Source organism: Lynx rufus, unplaced genomic scaffold (genome assembly GCF_022079265.1).
Source record: "Lynx rufus isolate CCGP_SWC_20201006 ecotype Redwood Valley unplaced genomic scaffold, mLynRuf1.p SCAF_4, whole genome shotgun sequence".
NCBI classification, from domain to species: domain Eukaryota; kingdom Metazoa; phylum Chordata; class Mammalia; order Carnivora; family Felidae; genus Lynx; species Lynx rufus.
In genome coordinates this window covers 76,438,468-76,460,263 of record NW_025814856.1, presented here as the reverse complement: position 1 = coordinate 76,460,263, position 21,796 = coordinate 76,438,468, and the positions used below count along the sequence as shown (strand labels likewise).

The following is a 21,796-nucleotide window of genomic DNA, read 5'->3' as shown; positions in this document are numbered from 1 at the left end:
AGGCACAGCGCCTAAAAGATAGCAGATGCTCAAAAAATAGTACTATTAATGTTATTCCATACCAAAATTACTTCTAGAAGATCTAGGTATTGACATATTCATGAGAGAGGCTACAAGGTCTAGGCAGACTTCAAGCCATGACCCAGTCTACACTCTAGTCTATCTGGTGTTGTCCCAAACAAGTGAATGATAGGACATTGAAATTAGGATTTTCTGACATTGCATCTGTACTGTGGGGGACAAATTAAGTTTTTAAATGCATTCTACTGCTCACGCCTTTGGAATTATTGTGGCATCCAAACAATATCAATAGGGATCTCAGTATTGGATATAGTTATTGGAAATTGCTGCACTGTTTCACATCACTCCGCCCTGAAACCAGAAGGTGAAAGGTTTCATACTGAACACAAAAGGCGTCTTTTCCTATGTACTGTATGCAACCCTGGGAGGGGCACAGGGTGTGCGAAGGAAATAAGGCAATCTCATCATCCCCAAACCAGCACACAATCAAGGCTGTCTCCCCTGATTTTCCACGCACCCCCGGGGTGTCCTATCTGGTGTGCAGCCAGCACGGGGTGGCCTGTAGAGACCATGTGACCCACCTGGGTCAGATCACACCCTTCCCCCCCCCCGACTGAACCATCTGGTCATCAAGCTTTTGTTTTCCTGCCTCCTCAGCAAGATGTCAGTGTTGGAAGTACTGATGTTCTCCTCCATCTGAGCTCAGACCAGCTCCTCACTCGTTTCAACTTTTGGTGGGAGAGCAAAGACATGATTTAATGGTGCATCTTTAAAAAGCAGGTGTTCAGAACTCTTTGTTGAGCCCAGTTTGTGTTTGACAGTTTAAGTTGGAGCGATCTGAAATGCTAATCTTTCTGAGAAATATAGAAAAAGTCCAAAGACTGCCTAAGATGATATCCAGCCACTCGTACTGGTTGAAGAATAGCCTGACAGATTTTTATCAACCATGAGGCTCTGTCGCCAAAAACAGTGTTCCCGGGTCCATTTTGACCTTGAGAATAAATCCGCAAGAAAAGGAAATGTGGGTATTTACTACTGTGTCAGCTGGACACATAGGTCAAGAGGTGCCCGGACAACCCACACGGAACCTCTTCTCAGGTCTGTGTCTACCCACATCCTTCCCTATGTGAGCACCGTGGCCAGCTTCTTGGCTTGTGCTCAGGGCTGGCCTCCACTTCCCAGGACGTCTTCCTCAACCTCTGAAAACTCAGACTATGTTCAACATCTGGACCAAGTCAGATAACTGTCTGGAGATTACCCGAAAGTTTATGTTGCTCAAATCCAAAGAAGAAATCACTGAGTGCCAGGAAACATGTTGCCGATATCACATATATATTATATTATGTATATTATGTATACATATTACATATATATATATACATATATATATAATGATCACAACATTTTTGCAATGTAATATTCATTTTGTCCACTTTATTTTTTAATTTTTTGTTTATTTAGTTTTTAGACAGAGAGACAGAGCATGAGCAGGGGAGGGGAGGGGCAGGGCAGAGAAAGAGAGACAGAAACATAGAATCTGAAGCAGGCTCCAGGCTCTGAGCTGTCAGCACAGAGTCGGATGCAGGACTCAAACCCACGAACCGTGAGATCATGACCTGAGCCGAAGTTGGACGCTTAACCGACTGAGCCACCCAGGCACCCCAAGGTGTGTTCGTTTTCAAACACAAAACATATTTATCTCAGTATCTACTCTACCACACAACGTGGCCAGCTTCCAGCCAGACACCCAGAGGCGTAGAGCAAGTCAAGAGGAAACACAGTGTGAGGACCCAGACCAGTCACCAGAACCAGACTGAGACATGACAGAAGATGTTGGAACCATCAGGGAACTTAAAATAATTTTGATGAACGCTTTAAAGGATCTAATCTAATAGGAAAAGTAAACAAGATGCAAGATCAGGCAAATCATTTCATTAGAGAGATGGAAAGAATCAAAGGAAATGCAAGGAAATAAATCAAGGAATCAAGGAAATAAATGCATAGGATGCATAAAATGCAAGGAAATAAATCAAAGAATCAAGGAAATAAAAAACACAGTGACAGATATGAAGAATGCCCTGAAAGGCTCATCAGTGGATTTAAGAGAAATAAGGAAAGACTATGGGCCACTAGATATTACCCAAATGACAATGGAAAGATATGAGAGAGAAAGAAAGAATGACAGAGAGAGAGAGAGAGAGAGAGAGAAAGAGAGTGACAGACATAGAGACAGAGAGAGGAAGCAGATAATTCATAACTCATAGAAGAAGAGAACTGTAAGAATTACCCCCCACCTCCCACTCTCTGATTTGAACTGGTGAAGGACAATAGTCCTTTACCAGGAAAATGGCTTCTTTACATTAATATCATTGGATAACAAATGCACAGTAATGAGAGAAATCTGCTGATAAAGCAGGTTAGTAGCCTTATTTGCAGGATGATTTGGGGTAAATTCTGTCGGTCTCTTCCTCTGGTTCTTAGCTGTGTGCTCAGAGCACCACTTCCTCTTACGGCAACAGCCACCAGATCTGCGCTGTGATCAGCCCCGTATTCAACCACCTCTCCTGACAAGTGCTGGCAGAATGTGGCTCCTGTCCTGGCTGGTCCTGGTGGCCTCCCTTTGCAGCTGTGAGTGGCTCTACCCACGGGGCATTTCATTCAGTGAAGAAAGGTGATATTAAGCATCGACAATGTAGTGGCCCATGTGGGCAGAAGGCCACCCACATGGTCATTCAAAGTAAACTACAAATTTCACCATGACCTTGAATTCTTCCGGAAGAAAATGTTGACCCCCTGACCCCAAGCTTTTCATTAATGGGGAAGAAAGGTGTATTATTTCAATGAATGTCTAAATTTTGCTAATTGTTGCTTTGGTTTTTCTTTCAGATACAAATGGAGGCATTTTCATAACACAATTCATACCATCCATTACCAAGAAAAAAGGAAACACAGCATTTTTAGAATGCCAAGTAAAAACGGGTGTCTTAAAGAAAAACGTAAATATACACTGGTATCGACAGAGGCCAGACCAGCCTCTAAAACGCATTCTGTATATTTCCTCAAATGAAAATGTGGTCCACGAACAAGGTATTAGTGAGGAAAAATATGAAGCCAGGAAACGACAGAGGGATTTGCCAGCGAGCCTGAGGATACACAAAATTAGTGAGGACGATGCTGGGCTGTATTACTGCGCCTGCTGGGATCCACTGTATGGAAATGCGCCAGTAACACTGAACAAAAACCCTCCCATGACCCCACACCCCTGCAAACACATACACACGCCTTTCTGCCTCCCACAGGGACCTGGCCACTGTCTCTACAGGACTTGTCTCCTGCACCTGTGTCCTTAGCAAGGTCTGTGCTAGGAGCCCAAGGATGTAATCTGATGTTTCTTCTAGTTAGGTCACTTTATCGTCTATTCTTATCACTCCTGGGGACTGGATGGCTTTTGTAAGTGTCCTGAATTTTCCACTTCTCCGTCTATGAGAAGCTTCCTGGGAAGGAAGCCATATCCAATGTGCAAAATGGTTTGCTGGTTTTAAATGAATAATGAATGAATGAATGAATGAATAGGAGAATGATGAAAACCACAAGGACTTTGTTGTTTTTCTTTGTTTGAGAGAGAGAGAGAGAGAGAGATAGCATGAGCAGGGGAAGGACAGAGAGAGAAGGAGACACAGGACCCAAAGCACACTCCAGGCTCCTAGCTGTCAGCACAGAGCCTGATGCGGGGCTCGAACTCATGAACCTAGAGATCATGACCTGAGCTGAAGTCAGATGCTTAACCAACTGAGCCACCCAGGGGCCCCCATAAGGCCTTTGGAGTGATAAAAACCTGGATTTGAATTCCCGCTCAGCCACTTAACTGACAGCACGATCCAGGAACGTTACCAGATCTTTCTCATAGGGTTGCTGGGGACTGAAGGAGGTTCCACACAGGACAGTTCGAGCACAGGGTCAGCACATCACAGTGTCAGTTCCCATTACAACCGAGCTTCTTCCCTGAGCCATCTCAGCTAACAAAGGAGCTCAGGGGCTCTTTAAAAGTCACATCTTACATCGTCCTCCAAACAACAGTAAAGTCTGCTTTATTTTGAAAAGTTAAGAATTGTGAATTCTTCCTCCAAGATTTTTCTTCATTCACAGCAGAGTATAGAAACGTCATATAATCTAAAGCAATAACTACATTAATTATTAAATTTCAACAAGCTTTGGGAACTTTCTACAAACTAATGATCTATAAGATGTCCATGTAAATGTACATACTTCTGCATAATGTTTTGAGGTTATTATCTCATTTCTTATTATACAGTAGTAAGAGTTTTCTTCCAATTCTCATGATAGCTATATAGCTGCCACACTCGTGAAATTTGGTGAAAAATCTATAACTCAGGGATGAAAAAGAGCTCAAGGGTACGTGTGTTTGAAGCAAAACCTAAAGGAAAATTGTGGAGGTATTGCCCCCAAAAGGAAGATAACATTGAATTATTATTACATAGTTGTCTTGGTGAGGTGCTGGGATCTGTTGGTTCTTTATACCAGGGACATAATAAAATAACATTGAGACAGGTCTTACAGAGAAGCTCTTTCATTGGTTCTAAAACAAACTTTCCTTTCACGTCCTGGCCTCTGAAGAATGAGGCCTGGCTCTGCCTTCCCAGTCCTGATTCATGCCCCCCTCTTAGAGTCCATTCTGACCAACCACTGGCAATGCCAACCAAATGGATTTATGTGGGTCTTTGGCTTGGGCTTGTATGTTGACTATACCCCTTGCTTATCTTCTTACTGTTTTTATGTCTACTTACAATTTATTCAACCGCCTCTGATTTTACTCCTTTGGTTCTCAAATGGAGCCACCAAAATGAGAATCTCTCAGGATCAACTCTCCTCTCCCCAAACACCAGACAGAACAGTTGACATGTGTTGCATGTACTCTGGGGATTCCCTCAAGTAGACCCACTGGTAACAACGAAAAGAAGCAGGGCCCCTGAAACGAATCCTATATCCAATCCTATTAGCCAATATTACCTGTAAGACTAGTCCAATTCTGGCTTGGACACAGATAAGAAAGAAAATGGAGGCTTTTACCTGATAATCAAAAATGTCCTGAAGTCCGATAAGGCCACCTAATATGGTGCCCACTGGGATCTCACAATATCACAGAGTCAGAAGGACCTGTAAGAAAACCTTCTCTATTACTAACTCTCAACTTCTTTCTCACTTGAGCAACCACAGCCCAACCTTTCCTGTCCTTAGTCACAGATTATGAGCTGTTAGAACAGCAAGGGCCCTTTGGACATACAGAGTCCAATGCCCACACAACCAATGGGGATGCAGAGACCCAGTGATGGCAAAAGCTCGGCCAGAGCTAGTTAACCACAGAGAGACAGCTACAAGTGCATTTCTGAAGCTCACAGAATCACTTCTTTTTTTCAACATATCAGAGAACTGGATTTTGTTTTCAAATTATGGTTTAAATAGGAATCTAGTATTTCATGGAAGAAAGACTTCTACAGATTTCTTCTTTTATTTCGGGGGGGGGGCGGGGAATGCCATTACACAAATTATTTCTCATTTTGCATTGTGTGGTAGAGAATCATGTTGTCAAATGGTAAAAGTAGATGATTTAAAACTAGAGACCACTGTTCACATTTCTCAAGTATATTTCTGTTGGTACTTTTGTATTTTTGGTTACTAAAGAGTTTCCTCCTTTAGAAATACAATCCCAGATTGCTAACAGAGCCAGTCTGGTGTTTCTGAGAAGAGAAGGGCTTTTCCTTTGATGTGATCTCTGAGTAGTTTCACACACTTGAACACCTGGAAATCAAAACATCTTAATTGACTGAACACTTTTCCTGGTAATTTAATTTTTTTTAATGTTTATTTTTGTTTTTGAGAAAGAGAGAGGGAGAGACAGAATCTGAAACAGGCTCCAGACTCTGAGCCATCAGCACAGAGCCCGACATGGGACTGGAACTTGGCAAAGGCAAGATCATGACCTAGGCCAAAGTCGGACACTCAACCGACTGAGCCACCCAGGTGTCCCTCCTGGTAATTTAAATGAATAGTTGGATGACAAGTTACTCCCAATCTCTCTCTCTCTCTCTCTCCTCTTTTTACTTGTGCTCTAATTGTTTCCATTTTCTATCAGCACTTTCTGTAATTACTGCCTCCTTGGAAAACAGAGATTTTTATCAACTAATCTGAGAAAAACTTATAAAATGTCAGACGCCATGAAGCCTATATTCAAGGACTTCCAAGGGAGTCCAGAAGATCAAATTGCCAGGACAAGGTTTCTACTTGCTGGTCATGCCATGAGGCTCAGGACAAGGCTGACGTTTTTGTAGAAGCTCTAACCAGTGTGATGAATCAGGCTGGATCAAGATATTTGCAGAAGGAACTAAGCTCATAGTAACTCCCCCGGGTAAGTAACTTTGTTCTACTTTGATCGTGTGAATAAAAAACCAAGAGATGCTTTTTAGAGAAAACAAATGATCTATATGATCAAGTCAGCATACAGAGAGCCATTTTGCAGCTACTGGAAACTCTGTATGGAAATGAATTACTTTGAAAATGGCTTATTTACTTACCTGCTTGCAAGTAAACTGAAATTCTATGTTTTGACAATACGCACATGCACAAATAGACCAAGGCTTGAAATTAAAATTATTTTTAGGATGGTGTCTTTAAACCCTTGGTGTGAGTTACGGGTTCAAGATGCTCTTCTTATAGATGGTCTCTTTAAGAGAAACACTTTGATTAAGTACCTCTAGTATGAATTCTTAATGAGTAGTGCTTCTTTCTCTAATAACCTGCAAAATCTGTGATTGCTTTGGATCTCACCCTTAATGCAGTGCAAAAATTTTTACTCTTATAGTAATTGACCATAAAATATCAACAACCCTTCTTATTTTATTACTCTGGCTTCTTAGAGGGCAGGGTAAGACTATTAAAAATCCGTGCCATTGCGAGTCTTGTGATATTTCTTAAAGATGGTCCAGTTGAATGGAACTATGAACTCAACAAATCATTTTAGCTCCACAGTCCGTGAAAAGAGTCTGTCTGCAGGGCTTTACATTTTCATTTGTTCATTTGTTGTCTCAGCAAACACTTATTGAACACAGTTTCTATGCTGGATGCCAGAAAAGGGGTAAAGAAGACACAACCCCCAAACTCGAAAAGCTTCTAGTCTACAGGACAACTATTCTAGATTGTGCCATCATTGGGCCCTATGTGTTTCGGTGTGTGGCTGTAGGAGACACAAAACGTCTTGGAATTATGAGCTCTCTTGCTTTTTTAATTTATAATACCTATTGCTTACAAAATCCATACATTTCGTTTTGTGGAATAATTTGATAAAATGGCCTGAAACCATCCCATTAAAGAGAATAATAATATTAGCTAAGATTCACTGAGGGCCAGATACCATGCTGACCAGTTTCAGCGCCTTATCTCATTCATTCCTCAACAGCCCTATACAGAAAATCGTCTTTTTCCAAATTTGCAGATGGAGAAATTAAGGCTTGAAGAAGTTCAGTTATTTGCCTTAACTCACATGGCTTATTACTATGTCATAGAGGGGGATCCGATAGAGACTTGTCCATTCCAAAATGCATGGTCTGGACCATGATGTGATATTAGAAACATGAAGCCATGTTTTTATAATCTGATATTTACTCATCTGAAGCCTGACTTTTTAAATAGATTCTTTAGTTGAATGCTTAATTAGTAATAGCTCAATTTGTATTACTCCTCATGCAGAAAATGATGCTTTTGCTTCTAATCATGGCATTATAATCGCCTCTCTCCTCCACAAATTTTCAAATAAGTCACGTTGAATACACGTTCAAAAATTGGATTTTCAAAATGTGATTCTTAGGGTATTGCTATAAAATGACAAGTCCTTTCCACACCATCACATTCAGTCTTCTTTCCACATCGGCATCAAGTGTGCCGGAAACACTGACTGGGGCAGGAGAGCTGGAGCAGGTGACCTACACGCAGGACTCGGCTGCATGACCCAAAGCTGCCTTTCCGCTCAGGCTGGGACAGCGGCAGAAAGACCAGACCAGACAGGATCCTCTGATGAACAGCTCAGGATTTTAGATGAGTTCCCTGGAAACTCTTGGGGTAATTTCAAGTTCAAATAGGTAGTCCTTCAGGAATAAGTAAGTTATTATTATAATATTTCATTATTAATATTTCAGACTCTGTAACAACTCATCTGGTCTACTATCAGGGGCGACAGGATTCTGGAAAGAACTTTACAATCAAACAAGATAACTACCCCCTCAATATGTAGAAATTTTAAAAAAACTATAAAAATATTGAACACTCATTTATTAAATACTTTTTGGTTCCTCTTTGAAAACAAAAGAAATGATAACCGCAAGTTATACTCCGGTAAAAGAAGGGATATCATACAAGAAAACCTTTTAAGGGAAGAGATTTGAGCATCAGGAAAATAGTAAGAAAAGGTAAAATCATACTTTTCCAACTTGTGTGACTGAGATGGAAAGACAGAACCAAGCTGACCAGGCAGACAGAGGTCAGTTCCTCAATTCTCGACTGTGTTCATATCTAATGTGATTTTGTTTGAGTTTCATGTTTGTTTAATGGTAGTGGGGCCCATTTTTATGTCTTTATATAAACCTTGAAAAAATATGGGCACAACCGTAAAACTGGCACAAAGGGAGATTGTATAAAAGCTCTTCAGACAGTGTGATCGGTCTGGCTATTGCGAATCCAAGTGTTCGGTCCTGGCACACTGCTCAGGGTTATAGGAACCTTTTCTTTCCATTCTTAGTAAAGTGCAGGGAGGGGAGATGGTGATGCCAGTGCTGGCTCAGAATTCTAGGATTTGGTCCCAGTATGTTCACAGATAACAGCAGGATCCTTGGAGAGTTTGGAGACTCTGCCCCGATCCTTGGGGGTAGTTGCCACCTGATCTAGCGTGGAGGACATTCACAAGGAGCTAACTGGCTAGAGCAACTGGGGGTTTCTAAGGGCGGGGGAGATGTTAGAGCCATTTGGGATTTCGGTCTTGAACGTCTTGTAAAGTTTGTGTATCTTATTTATTTAATTCCAAAAATAATCAATGGAAAAGAAGGAATAAAATATTGCTGAAATTTCATTTTGTCAAAGGATGATTACCATCAAGTATCAAAATATTTAACTGCATAAACATATGCAAGAAAGTTAAGCTCGGTTTTTCCCCTCTAAATGCAGTATACTGTATTTGTTCATTCTTCGTTAGCCTTAGAGGTGAAATTTTGCCTGATGAGGGAGAACATCTCACACAGATGTTTCCAGAGCACTAGGTCTCATCAAATAAAAATTTTTCAAGAATTTTCACAAAGGTGGTAAAACACTGAAAAAATGAAAGAAGTGATGTGGTTTTTTTCCACAATAGTTGTGATCGTAGGCACAAATGAATTCATAAACCGAAAAGCAAGTTTTTGGTCCTCTTTTTTCCAACTGACTACACAATCCATGTAAATTCTAGCAACCCAATTAAACAATGGTGACAGACGTATAATGCACGGAGTCCTGAAAAGTGTGTTTTAAGAGGAGTGTGGTGCAGAGAAAAATCTGGACTATGACTCTGGATCTATCACTTTCTGTATAACCATTCCTTAGCGTTTAGATTTTGATTCAGTCACTATTGCTTTCTTAAAATTATAAAAATAATACATATTCATTATGAAAATAAGAACAGAGAAAAAAATAATGAAAACATTAAAAATGTTTAGTGACACTTATTACTGCTAATATTTGCTGTATTTCCATCCATTGATTCTGTCCCTGTAAATGAAACAAACCCTAACGCACAAATCATTTCTCATTTATTTCAACTGCCTATTTCCAAAATCTATTTGAGAAGGCCTAAAATAGAATACACAAGTACAGTGAGGCCATGGAATAAAAAGAGAGGATCAAAAGCACTATGGAGAGCAGACGAAAAAGGTCTGGGATTTCCTAACAGAAAGTACAGGGTAAAATTTAATGTTCAAAAGTAGGGAAAAATGTGGTGGAGTCCATACTTTATATTATCTGATAAAATGAAGATCACCAAATTTTCGTATTTGTTATGTGTTTCCCGCCATAAAATGAGAAAAGGACTTCAACGCGTGAGTCCTTTAGGAGGAATGTGAAGTGAAATAGCGGACATTACTTTCCAGGTCCATCTTCTAAAATGAAGAAATGGTCTTTAAACAAAAGCATTTCATGCTACCGCTGCATCATTACTGTGGGCACCATGACATTGAATGTCATTCACAGATGGTGACCTTCAACAGACACACTCAGGCACCAACAAGTTTGGCCTTCATGCTCATATTTATCAGAAAAATGTTTAAACTTTTTAAATATAGCTAGACCTTTAAATAAAGTTAGAAATGTCATACATTTGAAATACATTTTTGTCATTGACTCCGAGTCTAAAGCTCTCTCTTGGCCAGCAAGAGAGAGGACGCAGAATTAAAATGCGAGAGATGGCTCATGTCCGGGAAAAGACATGAGCCCCGAATAAGGATCCTTGCCCTGTATTTATTAAGATCAGAAGGCTTACAAACATGATGGATGTGCACAAAGAGACAATGAAACTGTGAACCTTAACTCGTGGCCATGAGGGAAAGGGGGTTTTGAAGACATATGGGGTTTGGGGTTTGGGTCAATATAAAGCAAAATCCTGGCACTGGGCAGATGGGCAGATGGTTGTTAACGGCAGACAGGAGGCGCTATGTCTGCTTATCTTAGCTACCCTAGGGGCTAAGACAGAGCATGTAACCTCAGGGTTAACAAGGCACCTTTTCTTTTGCTAATCAGCTCTGCCCTGGGCAGCATCACCTCCAACACACCAGTCTATAGTCCTCTGTACAGTTTTACCTAATTTGGTCCTTCCCTCCTGTGAAAGCAGCTTTCTGCGATAGTACTAAATTGGGGGGCATTTTGGTCCTGAATACCTAATCTTGCTTATCTCATATACCTTTGTATTGGGGGCCTTTGCCCCCCTCTCTATCCTGGGGGCCTTGGCCCTGCCCTACTTTATTCTGGGGGCCTAATCTTATCTACCCAAGCTTGGGTGTGAGTAACCTATGGCTTTGTAATTCTTTATGCCTTGTTAACCCATTGGTGGTTAACCCATTAGGGAATTCCTAAACTTATTCCCCACACATTTTAAATATGAAATAGCTATAATTATTTGTTTAATAAAGGAAAAATTAAAAAAAGAACAGAATTAGATCAACATCAATATGCAGGTTCGAAGTATCACCCTTGCAAATTGAAAATGTAGTTGACACTTTAAAATTTATTTTAAATTTAATAAATTTAATTTATTATTTAATTAAATATATATTATTAGATATAAATTTAATAAATTTAATTTATTATTAAGTTTAATTTAATTTAATAAAATTAATTTATTTAAATTTATTTAAAATTCATATGGATGCATCTTAAAATATAAATAACTCAGGCTACTTAACTCAAATGTATTTTATGGTTATGAAAATAAATGTATATAAATCTACCAGACAGGCTTATTTATTTTAGAATCTGGTTTCTATTTTTGCATCATAAAAATGATCTTCATCATAAAAATCACTGTTAACAGGTTTAAAAAAGAATGTTGAAGGAAAAACTATGTAAGATAATTACCCAAAATACAGGCATGAGCCATATATAATCAAATGGATGCTTTAATGCTCAGTTAATTATTCCATTGAGAAAATTGTGGAAGTTCAAGATTCATTTTATCTTGAAAACAGCAAAACATCAAGAATTTGGTTAAGGAAAAGGGACAGAGGGTAAAAACAGTATGCTACCGTCCAGAAATTTATCAAGTTCATCATTTGATTTTTGAGTTCTTCACTATAGTGAATCAGAAGCGGTCCAATAAAAAACCCCACAAATTTTCAAAAATGAAAATTAGTTTCTTTAATATATTGACTAGAGGCTAAAGTCATTTAAATATCATGTACAATTGAAAAATTAATCTTGTCTATCTAACATGCTTTTTACACTAAAAACAAAGTATGTGGTTGGCAAAATATACGATGTCTTACTGTTATAATCAATAAAATACATATGCACTACAAGCAAGATGTGTAAACTTAAAAGAAGCACATTATAGGGGTGCCTGGGTGGCTCCGTCAGTTAAGCATCCGACTTCAGCTCAGGTCATGATCTTGCAATCCATGAGCTCGAGCCCCACGCCGGGCTCTGTGCTGACAGCTCAGAGCCTGCAGCCTATGTCAGCTTCTGTGTCCTCTCTCTCTGCCCCCAACTCACTCGCATTCTGTCTCTGTCTCTCTCAAAACTAAATAAACATTAAAAAAAAAAAAAGAGCACATTATGACCTAATTCTACCTACAGCCTAAATAAGAACTCATCGTTTGCTTACTGAGTTAGTATAAAAATTAGGAGCTTAGCTACACAGGCAGAAATTCTCAAGAATCTTTTTTTCAAAAAAAAAAAAAATAGAAAATGAAGAAAAAAAAAGAGAGTATATTAAGAACCCCCTGAAAAGAATTTTTTTTTCTGTTCTTCTCAGATGAACTCTTTTCTTAAGAAATTGCCCATTGAATTATTAAACTAATACCAAACTAGCCCAAAAAGAATATCAGTAAAGCACCTGCATTTCCGTTGGAAATCAATTTTAAAATGGTTCCAACATTTATAATTATAACCATTAAATCAGCAGTAAATGTATCAAGTAACGCACCAACATTCAAATGACATGTCCCTGAATACTATGATTTTTGTTATATGTTTTGACATTATGTATGCAGGAAACTCTGGAATCATAACAGGTAACATTACACCAGTTACATATTATTCAGCAAGTGAAATCACCAAATATTGTGAGTTACAAGTTCAGCAGCTTTCTAGGACAGATTCAACTTAGAAGGGAGACTCCGAGAGTCAAAATACGGTGTTCTCTTGGTCATATATAAACTTCAGATGAAATGCTAATAGGAAATATGCTTTCAGTGAACATTTTCCACAGCAAAACAAAAGTTCTGATAAGGGTGTTACTTGATAAGGCTTTAATATAAAAGCATTTCTGAAAAGAATCAGTTTTGAAATAGCACTTTTGGATATATTGCGACTTTGTTTCTAAATTCAAGGTGTTGTAAATAATTTGGAAGTGCAGCTTTAAACATTGCCCTACACGAAGTCCTGACATGGTTCAGACGTGAAAGTGAGATGTTCTATAATTTTTTTTAATGTGTATTTATTTTTGAGAGAGAGACTGAGTGCAAGCAGGGAAGGGGCAGAGAGAGAGGGAGACACAGAATTCGAAACGGGCTCCAGGGTCTCCACAGAGTCCCACTCTGGGCTCGAACTCAAGAACTGCGAGATCACGACCCAAGCTGAAGTCCGATGCTTAACTGACTGAGCCACCCAGGGTCAACTTGATAGGTTGTCAAGTATGCCTGGAAATATTTCCCATTCAAACAAGCGATTGTGTATTGTTTAAAAAAATTCCATGTTTTAATCCCGACTCTGCCACTTAGTAGCTGTGACTTTGGGCAAGTTATGTAACCTCTTGACCCTCTTTTTCTCATGGAAACTAAGAAGCTAAGCAACTCAGAACCATTGTGGAGGAAAGGCCACCATAAGCACTAATTCTATGGCAACTTTTCCTTTCTTTTACTATGTTCCAGGTGGTTCCAACCACACAATGTTTCCATTTCTCTAACAATAGCTTTAATTGCTATTCCATTTTCTCCAACAGATAAAAGCCCTGATGAAGACACTTCCCCCAAGCCCACGGTTTTTCTTCCTTCACCTGCTGAAAGAACACTCCATAAGACTGGAACATATCTTTGTCTTCTTGAGGATTTTTTCCCTGATGTTATCAAGGTAGATTGGAAAGAGAAAAATGGCAAAACAATTCTGAAATCCCAGCAGGGAAACACCGTGAAGACTAAGGACACATACATGAAATACACCTGGCTGACTGTGACAGAAAAGTCAATGGGTAAAGAACACAAATGTATTGTCAAACACGAGAAGAATAAAGGAGGGGTTGATCAAGAGATTCTGTTTCCTTCAATAAACACAGGTATGTGTGTATATACCAGTAACCCTTTTGTCAAAGGAAATATCCCACCTTTGCTGTCAAATATTAATGAAAAGAAACAAATAGAAATCTTTCTTAAATGTTACTTTTAATGGTAGCATAAACGTCCTGCTATTTCCCCATAGAACTAAAATAGTATTGACTTTGTAACATACAAAGAAAAAAAACAAGAAAAATTCATTTAGCCTTTCTGACCTCAGTTTCATAAACCAAAATGTTAAGGTTACAGTGATATTTTTAGCGTCATTATATGAATTACATGAAACAGTACATGCAAAAGCACCTAGCATCCTCCCAAACAATAAACGCTCGAAAGAGAGTCCACTTTTAAGGATTGTACTTGATGAGGAAATTAGAACAATTATACATCTTTAGGAATGTTCTACTCAGCAAAGTCCCTCTCACTTTAATCTTGCTCTACTCAAAGTATAACCCATAAACAATGAGTCATAGGCGACAAAATGCTGTTCATTTTGTGGAGACAGATCGCGCTCAACAAAAATAGTAAATTGGTTGCTGAGGTTTTAGTATGGTCTTCTGTTTCTCATATTTGAATTTTACATACCACTCTAAGGTGAAATTTGGTAAGTAAAGACTGTGTGAGGCTAATGTATACAAATATTCTTCCATTCTACACAATGGATGTATTTCTACCCCTGGGAAATGCTGCCCAGCAAACATTGCAGAACGAGTGTGTGCCAGGCCTGGAAAGGATGCAGGATGGACCACTGTCCCCAGGAGGATCACTACAGTAGAGTGAATACACGTTTCCTAATCACTCACGGTCACTTGTGATTCAGCCATGGTGTCCCGTAGGATCACCATTGGTACAAATGCTGATCATTTTTCGATAGCGTGGGCACCCGGCTGTGATCCAATAACCATTAGACTCAGAAGTCAAGTCCTGAGCCTTGACATAACAGACCAAGGCCCCAGAGGGCCCACTGGACAGAACCAGTTTGTACCTTTCCCTATGGTTACCAAGCCCTTTGGAAGCAGGGGGAACACGCACGTAACTAAATGTGCAAAGACCTTTGCTGTGTACCGCTTGAAATTGTTGAAATGAATCTTTATCTTCTTGGATCCTTAGTGTTTCCAATGATCAAATTAGGGTTGAACATTTATCTCTGCTTTCTCCCTGGCTGTGATGAAGAAGAAATACAATCATGTCAGTGAAAATGCTTGCTTTTGAAAATATAACATGAATGCATTTATTCATGTGCTTCTTGTATTTATGTGCATCCTCTCCTAAAACTAACTGAGGTAAGAGTGCAAACAGCCCTAATTTTTTTAAATTTCTACAGCTAAGAAACAGAGGAGGCAAATGAGCAAAGCACAAGTTTAATGTAACCACTGTAATCCTTTAGATGTTGGTTTTTATAGTGATCAAAGTAAAGTAGAGTAAGTTCCATGGTGATGATTATCGAAAAGGGAGAAGTTCCTATTTGTGAGATGTGTTTTACTTGGCACTTAATTTTGGAAATGCATGTCTCCCAAGGTCTTCTCAATGGAACAGAGCTAATCAGGGTATTTCTGTTAATGCCATTCTACAGCAAATTTTTAATGCTGATTCTAGTAAGGTTTTTTTGTTGTTTTTGTTTTTGATGAAAGCTAAAAATATATAGAACATGGAAACATGAATCCATGAAATGATTTGGAAGAGATAAAACTATATGGTCTAAGTTTTCAACCAACCTTGATTGAGAAAGTGAACCTAGGGTACACACACACAGATTTTACTTTGGAAAATTGTTACCTTAATGTTTCTACCTCAATCAATTCATGGTGATAAGAGATTTTTCTTTTTCTTTTAATGAGTAGAGCTACTGTATGGAAAAGAAAGAGACTTTTAAGACACTTTAAAGTCCATTTTTGAGGGTATTTTAACATGTAAACATGATTACACAAACATTTTTATTCCTGTGATTTACCCCAAAGCCTATAGCTCAATTTAGAATGTAAGAGCGCCCAAAACAAGATGGTGTGGAGTGAGTAATTTGCATGCCAGAACCGTATCTGTATGGACAAGGACTCATCAAGCAGAAAAAGGATAAACCAAAACATGTTAGGGCTGTCTGTCCGTCCAGCCAACAGTCGATGATCTTTTTAAGGGATTTTGTCTATGTAACTTCAGTTTTTTTTGTTTGTTTGTTTGTTTGTTTTTTTGTTTTTTTGTTTTGTTTTGTTTTGTTTTTTTTTTACACAGTAGAGAAATACAACCCTCCCCTCAGGTTTTATCTATTCAGAAAACTATGATTACTTGGCCAATCTTTCAGCGCGCACTGAAACGCTGAGCTTTTGCTTTAGCTCATCTAACCCCCCACAACTGCCGTTTGAGTGCTGGCTCAGCCAGTTACTGGCATGGCTCTGGTCAAGTTACTTAGACTCTCTAAACCTTATTTCCTGTTGTGTAACATGGAGTCCTCCAAATTCAGCTCACATCGGTGTGACTGGGGGATCAGATGAGATAATGCATGTGAACCTTTCACACAGTGCCTGGCACAGTTGTAATCACTCGATAGGTACCGGCTTTCATTAGCATTGCTGTCACACCCACGCATACCACGGGGGTGTGCATGGTTTGGAAAGGGAGGGCCTCTTGCCTTTACTTAGGTGAATTTACCTCAACCAGACTCCTTCCAACATGTAAAATTCTCCTGTGGAGTCTAGGGTTAGATGAATTCATTTTGTAGCAACTCCGCATGTCTGCCGTGGGTGCTGAGGATTGCCCAGTATTCACTATTTCCGGTTATTTTTCCAGTCAACAAATACTTATAGAACACCTACGTTGAGGCAGGCTCTGTGCTAGGAGCGGTGAGCGCAGAAGGAAAACAAGATAGTCTCAGACATTACCTTCTAGTTGTGAGAAAAAAAAAATGCATCATTCATGAACTTCAACATCTTCATGTGCGGAAATAGAATATGTGAATCGATCTACTGAATTACATAGTAACGGAGCAATCATTCCAGAAATTGTGGGGATCATATATGTCTAGGCTCTCTCCTCTTGGTTGCCAAATTGTATGTATGTATGTTTGTATGTGTGTATGTCTGGAAGTATCTATCTATCCATCCACCCACAACTCAGACACATGTCAAATAATGGATATGAACAATTGAATAATACCTTCTCTATTTTCTTTTAGAACTCCCTGCTATTAATTCTACAGAAGCTTCGCTGAAAGATGAAAATGGTAAGTTTTTGTATGTGTGTGCCTTTATGTTATGCTATAGCATTTTTTCCTCCCAATCAACTTAACTGTTGAACTTCCTGGACTTCAGGTAGAAATCTCACAATGGCAGGATCTTGCAAAATAGACTGACTGATAATTTAAGTCAGTCCATCGTTTCCCAGGAGCCATCTTCACATCTTTGTGGGTTTGGGATTGAGAGGACTATATAACTTAGGGGTGCAGTGAGGGGCTCCGAAGTCTTTCAGCAACAGATTTCACTCATTTCTGTGGTCCTTGTTTCTACTGTCTGAGGAAAACAGGATATTGAGTTGCTTTTTTTTTTAAGTCTTTGTTTTTGTTCATAGTTAATAACATGAACTGATATTAAGAGGTTCTTGTACAGAAGGCATTGTGTTACTGTGAGTGCATTTTGTTTAATTCTCCTAATACTCACTATGAAGGATTTCATTCACATTTTACGCATGAGGGCAATGAGCTAAAATGAACTAAGTCCCTTGCACCACACCGCACAACGGGATCTGAGGCCTCAATATGGACCATCTCAGTCAACAATTGATATGCTTACTTAGTTTGCTATTCTACCTGTAAGATGTAGTCACAGAGCAAGAAATCCCAAAGCCAGGCACCCTTGGGGATGGGTGTGAGTGCAGGGCTTCAAGGGCCACAGACTGGACTTTAACCCCAGTCTTTTAATTATTTGTGCATGAATATGGGTACATTACTTGCATTTTCTGAGCCAACCGGGAATAACACGAACAACACCTCAGTTATGAAAGACATAGGGTCACATGTGGCAAATGTCTAGCATAGGGTATCTCATTTACCTGACGCATGGTAAGTACTGGTTTCTGGCCCTTTCTCCCATGTATGTATAAGAAAGTGATGAGGAGCATTGTCTCCAGCCCTGCCGATCTGCCTTCCATGTCCAATATCGAGGGGCCTCTGGACCTTAGGTAACATATTACCTGACCAAAGGCATGGAGCTATGAACACATCATCTCTCAGGGTCCCTTTCCACACACCAAGGCCTAACTTGGTTCTTACCACACCAAGGTTCTTACTCTTTGGAGACTACTTTTTTCCACTTTATTTCATATTATTATTATTTTTAAAAAATTTTTATTTAAGTTCGAGTTAGTTGACATACAGGGTAAGAGTAGTTTCCGGTGCACAATATAGTGAGTGGTTCAACACGTCCATACATTACCCGGTGCTCATCACAGCCAACACCCTCCACTAAAACCTCCCTTCCAACCTGCTATGAACACAACCAAATTTCCATGGACTGTACCGTTAGTAGGAACTTCATTAATGAACAATGTGTGATGACTAAGGTGCTTCTAAATCAGCAATTTATCTTTGCACATATTCTTAACTGTTTGTTGGGGGTATTTGTAACCTGTGGAGGTGCAGAATCAGAGTAGGTAAGAATGTGTTCTCGAACATTATGTTGCTGGGATTAAAATCTGGCTTGTATTTACTAACTGTATGACATCAGACAAATTCCTTCTCTGTCTTCAATTTATCTGTCAAATGGGAATGAAAATAATAATCTCTTAGGTTATTGAAAACTTAAGTAAGATTAAAGCTTTACCCTAAAAACTCTCAAATCAAATGTTTGGCATTTAGTTAGTGGTTAATGCATATTAGCTATTATGGTAACTTATAGACAAGGTGGGGGTGAAGAAATGGCAAAAGCTACTGATCACAAATGCTTTTTGCAGGGTGACTCATTCATCTAAAACATAACCTTGCTTTTTAAGACTTTGGAATGTACTAAGTGAATTTCACAGAAGTTGTTGATTCACTTGACCCGCAAGCTGGATTCTGGGTTGTCTTGGTGGTGGTGGTAGGGGTGACAGTGGTATAGACGTTTACTGTTGGGTTGGGTTGGTGCAGGAAAGTCACTTCCACCCAGGTCATCAGAATTGCATAATACGACCTACCTCCCATTAATAAGTCCTAGCCTTTCAAAACAACAGGTGAAACTAAAATAGCTTCTTTTAGACCCCCTACAGCTGCAGCTTGTGACCAGCTCTGCCTACTACACCTACGTCATCCTCCTCGTCAAAAGCGTGGTCTACACCATCATCATCGCCTACCGTCTGCTTGGGAGACCAGCACTCTGCCGCAATGAGAAGAGTTCCTAACCCATGGTGGCCCAAGGCTCCACTTTTCTTTACTGGCTACTGTCGCTAGCGGTGTCTGCTGAGGCTCTAGCAGGGCTTTCTTTCTGGGTTTGGGTTATTTCAGTTCACATGTCTTTTTCTATGTGTCATCATTGCAGAACAGGCTTACAAACCGCCGGGCAAACAGGAAATGTCACTCTGCACCAAGAACAGACTCTGCCATGAGTCAGGGGCGGGGCCGGGGGGCACACATGGGGGCTTCAGCACCGCTCTCTCCTTCACGCCCACCAGCCCGTCAGCCACCCAGCACCCTCGCCTCTGAGTACAGCCGGCGTGCAGCTTCCATCGCGGCCCCTGGGGCTCTGTATGCAGATAACTGCCTGGAGGCCTTTTATTTTACATACATGGAAGCCTTCATCCTTGCTGCCTGAACTTTGTGCTGTTTTTCATAATAGGCACAATAAAAACAATCAAAAGCCTGCATTTGCCTCTGTGTGTTTTCATTCGGTGAAATATTGCTGAGAGTCCAAGGCCATGGACAGCATGGCAACTGAGCCTTCACATTCAGCATTGATGTAATCATGGTCAATTCCACATTTCTAACTCTTTCCCTGAGAGAGTCCTTGTGATGCCTTCTTTGGGGGCACTGGCCCCAGGGGAGCCACAGCCAGCGAAGGTGCCAGGTTATTTCTCCTTCCAAGGGCAGCAGATTCAGACTCACTTGGTTTAAGACATTCTGGTGGTGACAGTATCATATGTCATGTGACTGGCGGGTGTGTCAGACCTGGACCCGTGTCATACGTGCACCATGTTTCCTGATGTCACAAGAACCGCATGAGAGCTGCACTAACATGGGAAGGGAGGGTGCTGGAGGGGTTAAGTGCTTGGACTCTGGACCCCAAGTGCCTGGGTTTAAATCTTGGGTCTATAGCTATTTGAATTCCCTGTGCCTAATTTTCTCATTTGTTAAATGGACTTACAGTGACACGTCTCCTGGGGTTGTGTGGATGCGATGAGTTAATTGTGCTGGGCACACACAAGTCCTCAAAAGCATTAGCATCTACTGTTAGTAGCTCTAGTTTAGAAATAATAGAGAACACATCCTCACATACACACACACACACACACACACACACGCAAATTATGTGCTGAGATTTACATGCAATACCATAGTGCCATTTACACCCATCCCAAATGAACTCAAATGCCCAATAAGAAAGCAAAAAAATAAACTAAATGATGTTGTATGATGGATTATTATGCATTTACCAAAAAGTGTATATTGGTAAAGAAATGGAAAATTAATCAGAGACTGTCACCGAAGGGGCGGCTGGCTGGCTCAGTCTTGATCTTGGGGTCATGAGCTGGAGCCCCACATTGGGTGTAGAGATTACTTAAATAAATAAAAACTTAAAAAAAAAAAGAAAGTGCTGTTGAAGAAGTATTCATGGCAGGACCATACTAAAATTGTTAGATACCTTCACATGGTTCCAAAAACCAAAACACTTTAAACATCAAACTAGGAAATCTTGCTTCAACCACTGTCTCTACCTCCTCACCTCTTTCAGGGTCACAGTTTTGTTTCTTGGGCATCTTTCCAGTTTTAATGTATACAAATATGAATTTACATACAAAATTAATAAATGCATACAGATCTAATGTTCTTCCTTCTAACACACAGGCAGAACACAACTTACATTATTCTGCACTTCTCACTTATACATCCTTGGGCCCTTTCTATGTCAGTATACAGGGACACTTAGCGGCACAGTATTTCGCTAGTGAATGTTTACCTTATAAAATACTTTCTAAGATCAGTACCCTGTGATCGACCAATGGATTATTTCCTACCATTTGCTATTTTAAAATATGCTAAATTGGGGCGCCTCAGTGGTTCAGTCCATTGAGGTCTGAATTCCGCCCAGGTCATGATCTCACGGTTCCTGGGTTCGAGCCCCGTGGCGGGCTCTGTGCTTACAGCTCAGAGCCTGGAGCCTGCTTAGGATTCTGTGTGTGTGTGTGTGTGTGTGTGTGTGTGTCTCAAAAATAAATAATAAAAAAATTAAAATATGCTGAAATTATAATATTGTTTTATGTCACTTTGGACATGTGTACTGGTCATTTTGATAGTTATTGGTGTCTTGCCATCATGTGAGTACCACAGTGTAGATGAATGTTGGAACAGTACAGTCAAACATCAGGATTTTGCTAATCTGACAGGTGAAAAATAGTATTGCATCATGGTTTTGTTTTTCTGTCATGAGTATAGCCATCTTTTCATATATTGAGTTTATTTACATTTCTTTTTTTGTGTGCAATATTTGCCCACTCCTTGACTATGGTTTTTACTGAGTAATAAC

At 39.8% G+C, this 21,796-nt stretch overlaps 1 gene segment (V, D, J or C); it reads left to right on the top strand.

Annotated features, from left to right (window-relative positions):
- The first annotated feature begins 2,538 nt into the window (after positions 1-2,538).
- On the top strand, positions 2,539-19,911 carry LOC124524868 (T-cell receptor gamma chain C region DFL12-like). The segment is given in 6 exon segments: positions 2,539-2,649; positions 2,908-3,229; positions 6,372-6,445; positions 13,766-14,095; positions 17,260-17,307; positions 19,315-19,911. Coding segments are annotated over 6 exon segments (1,012 nt in total).
- Positions 19,912-21,796: the final 1,885 nt, after the last annotated feature.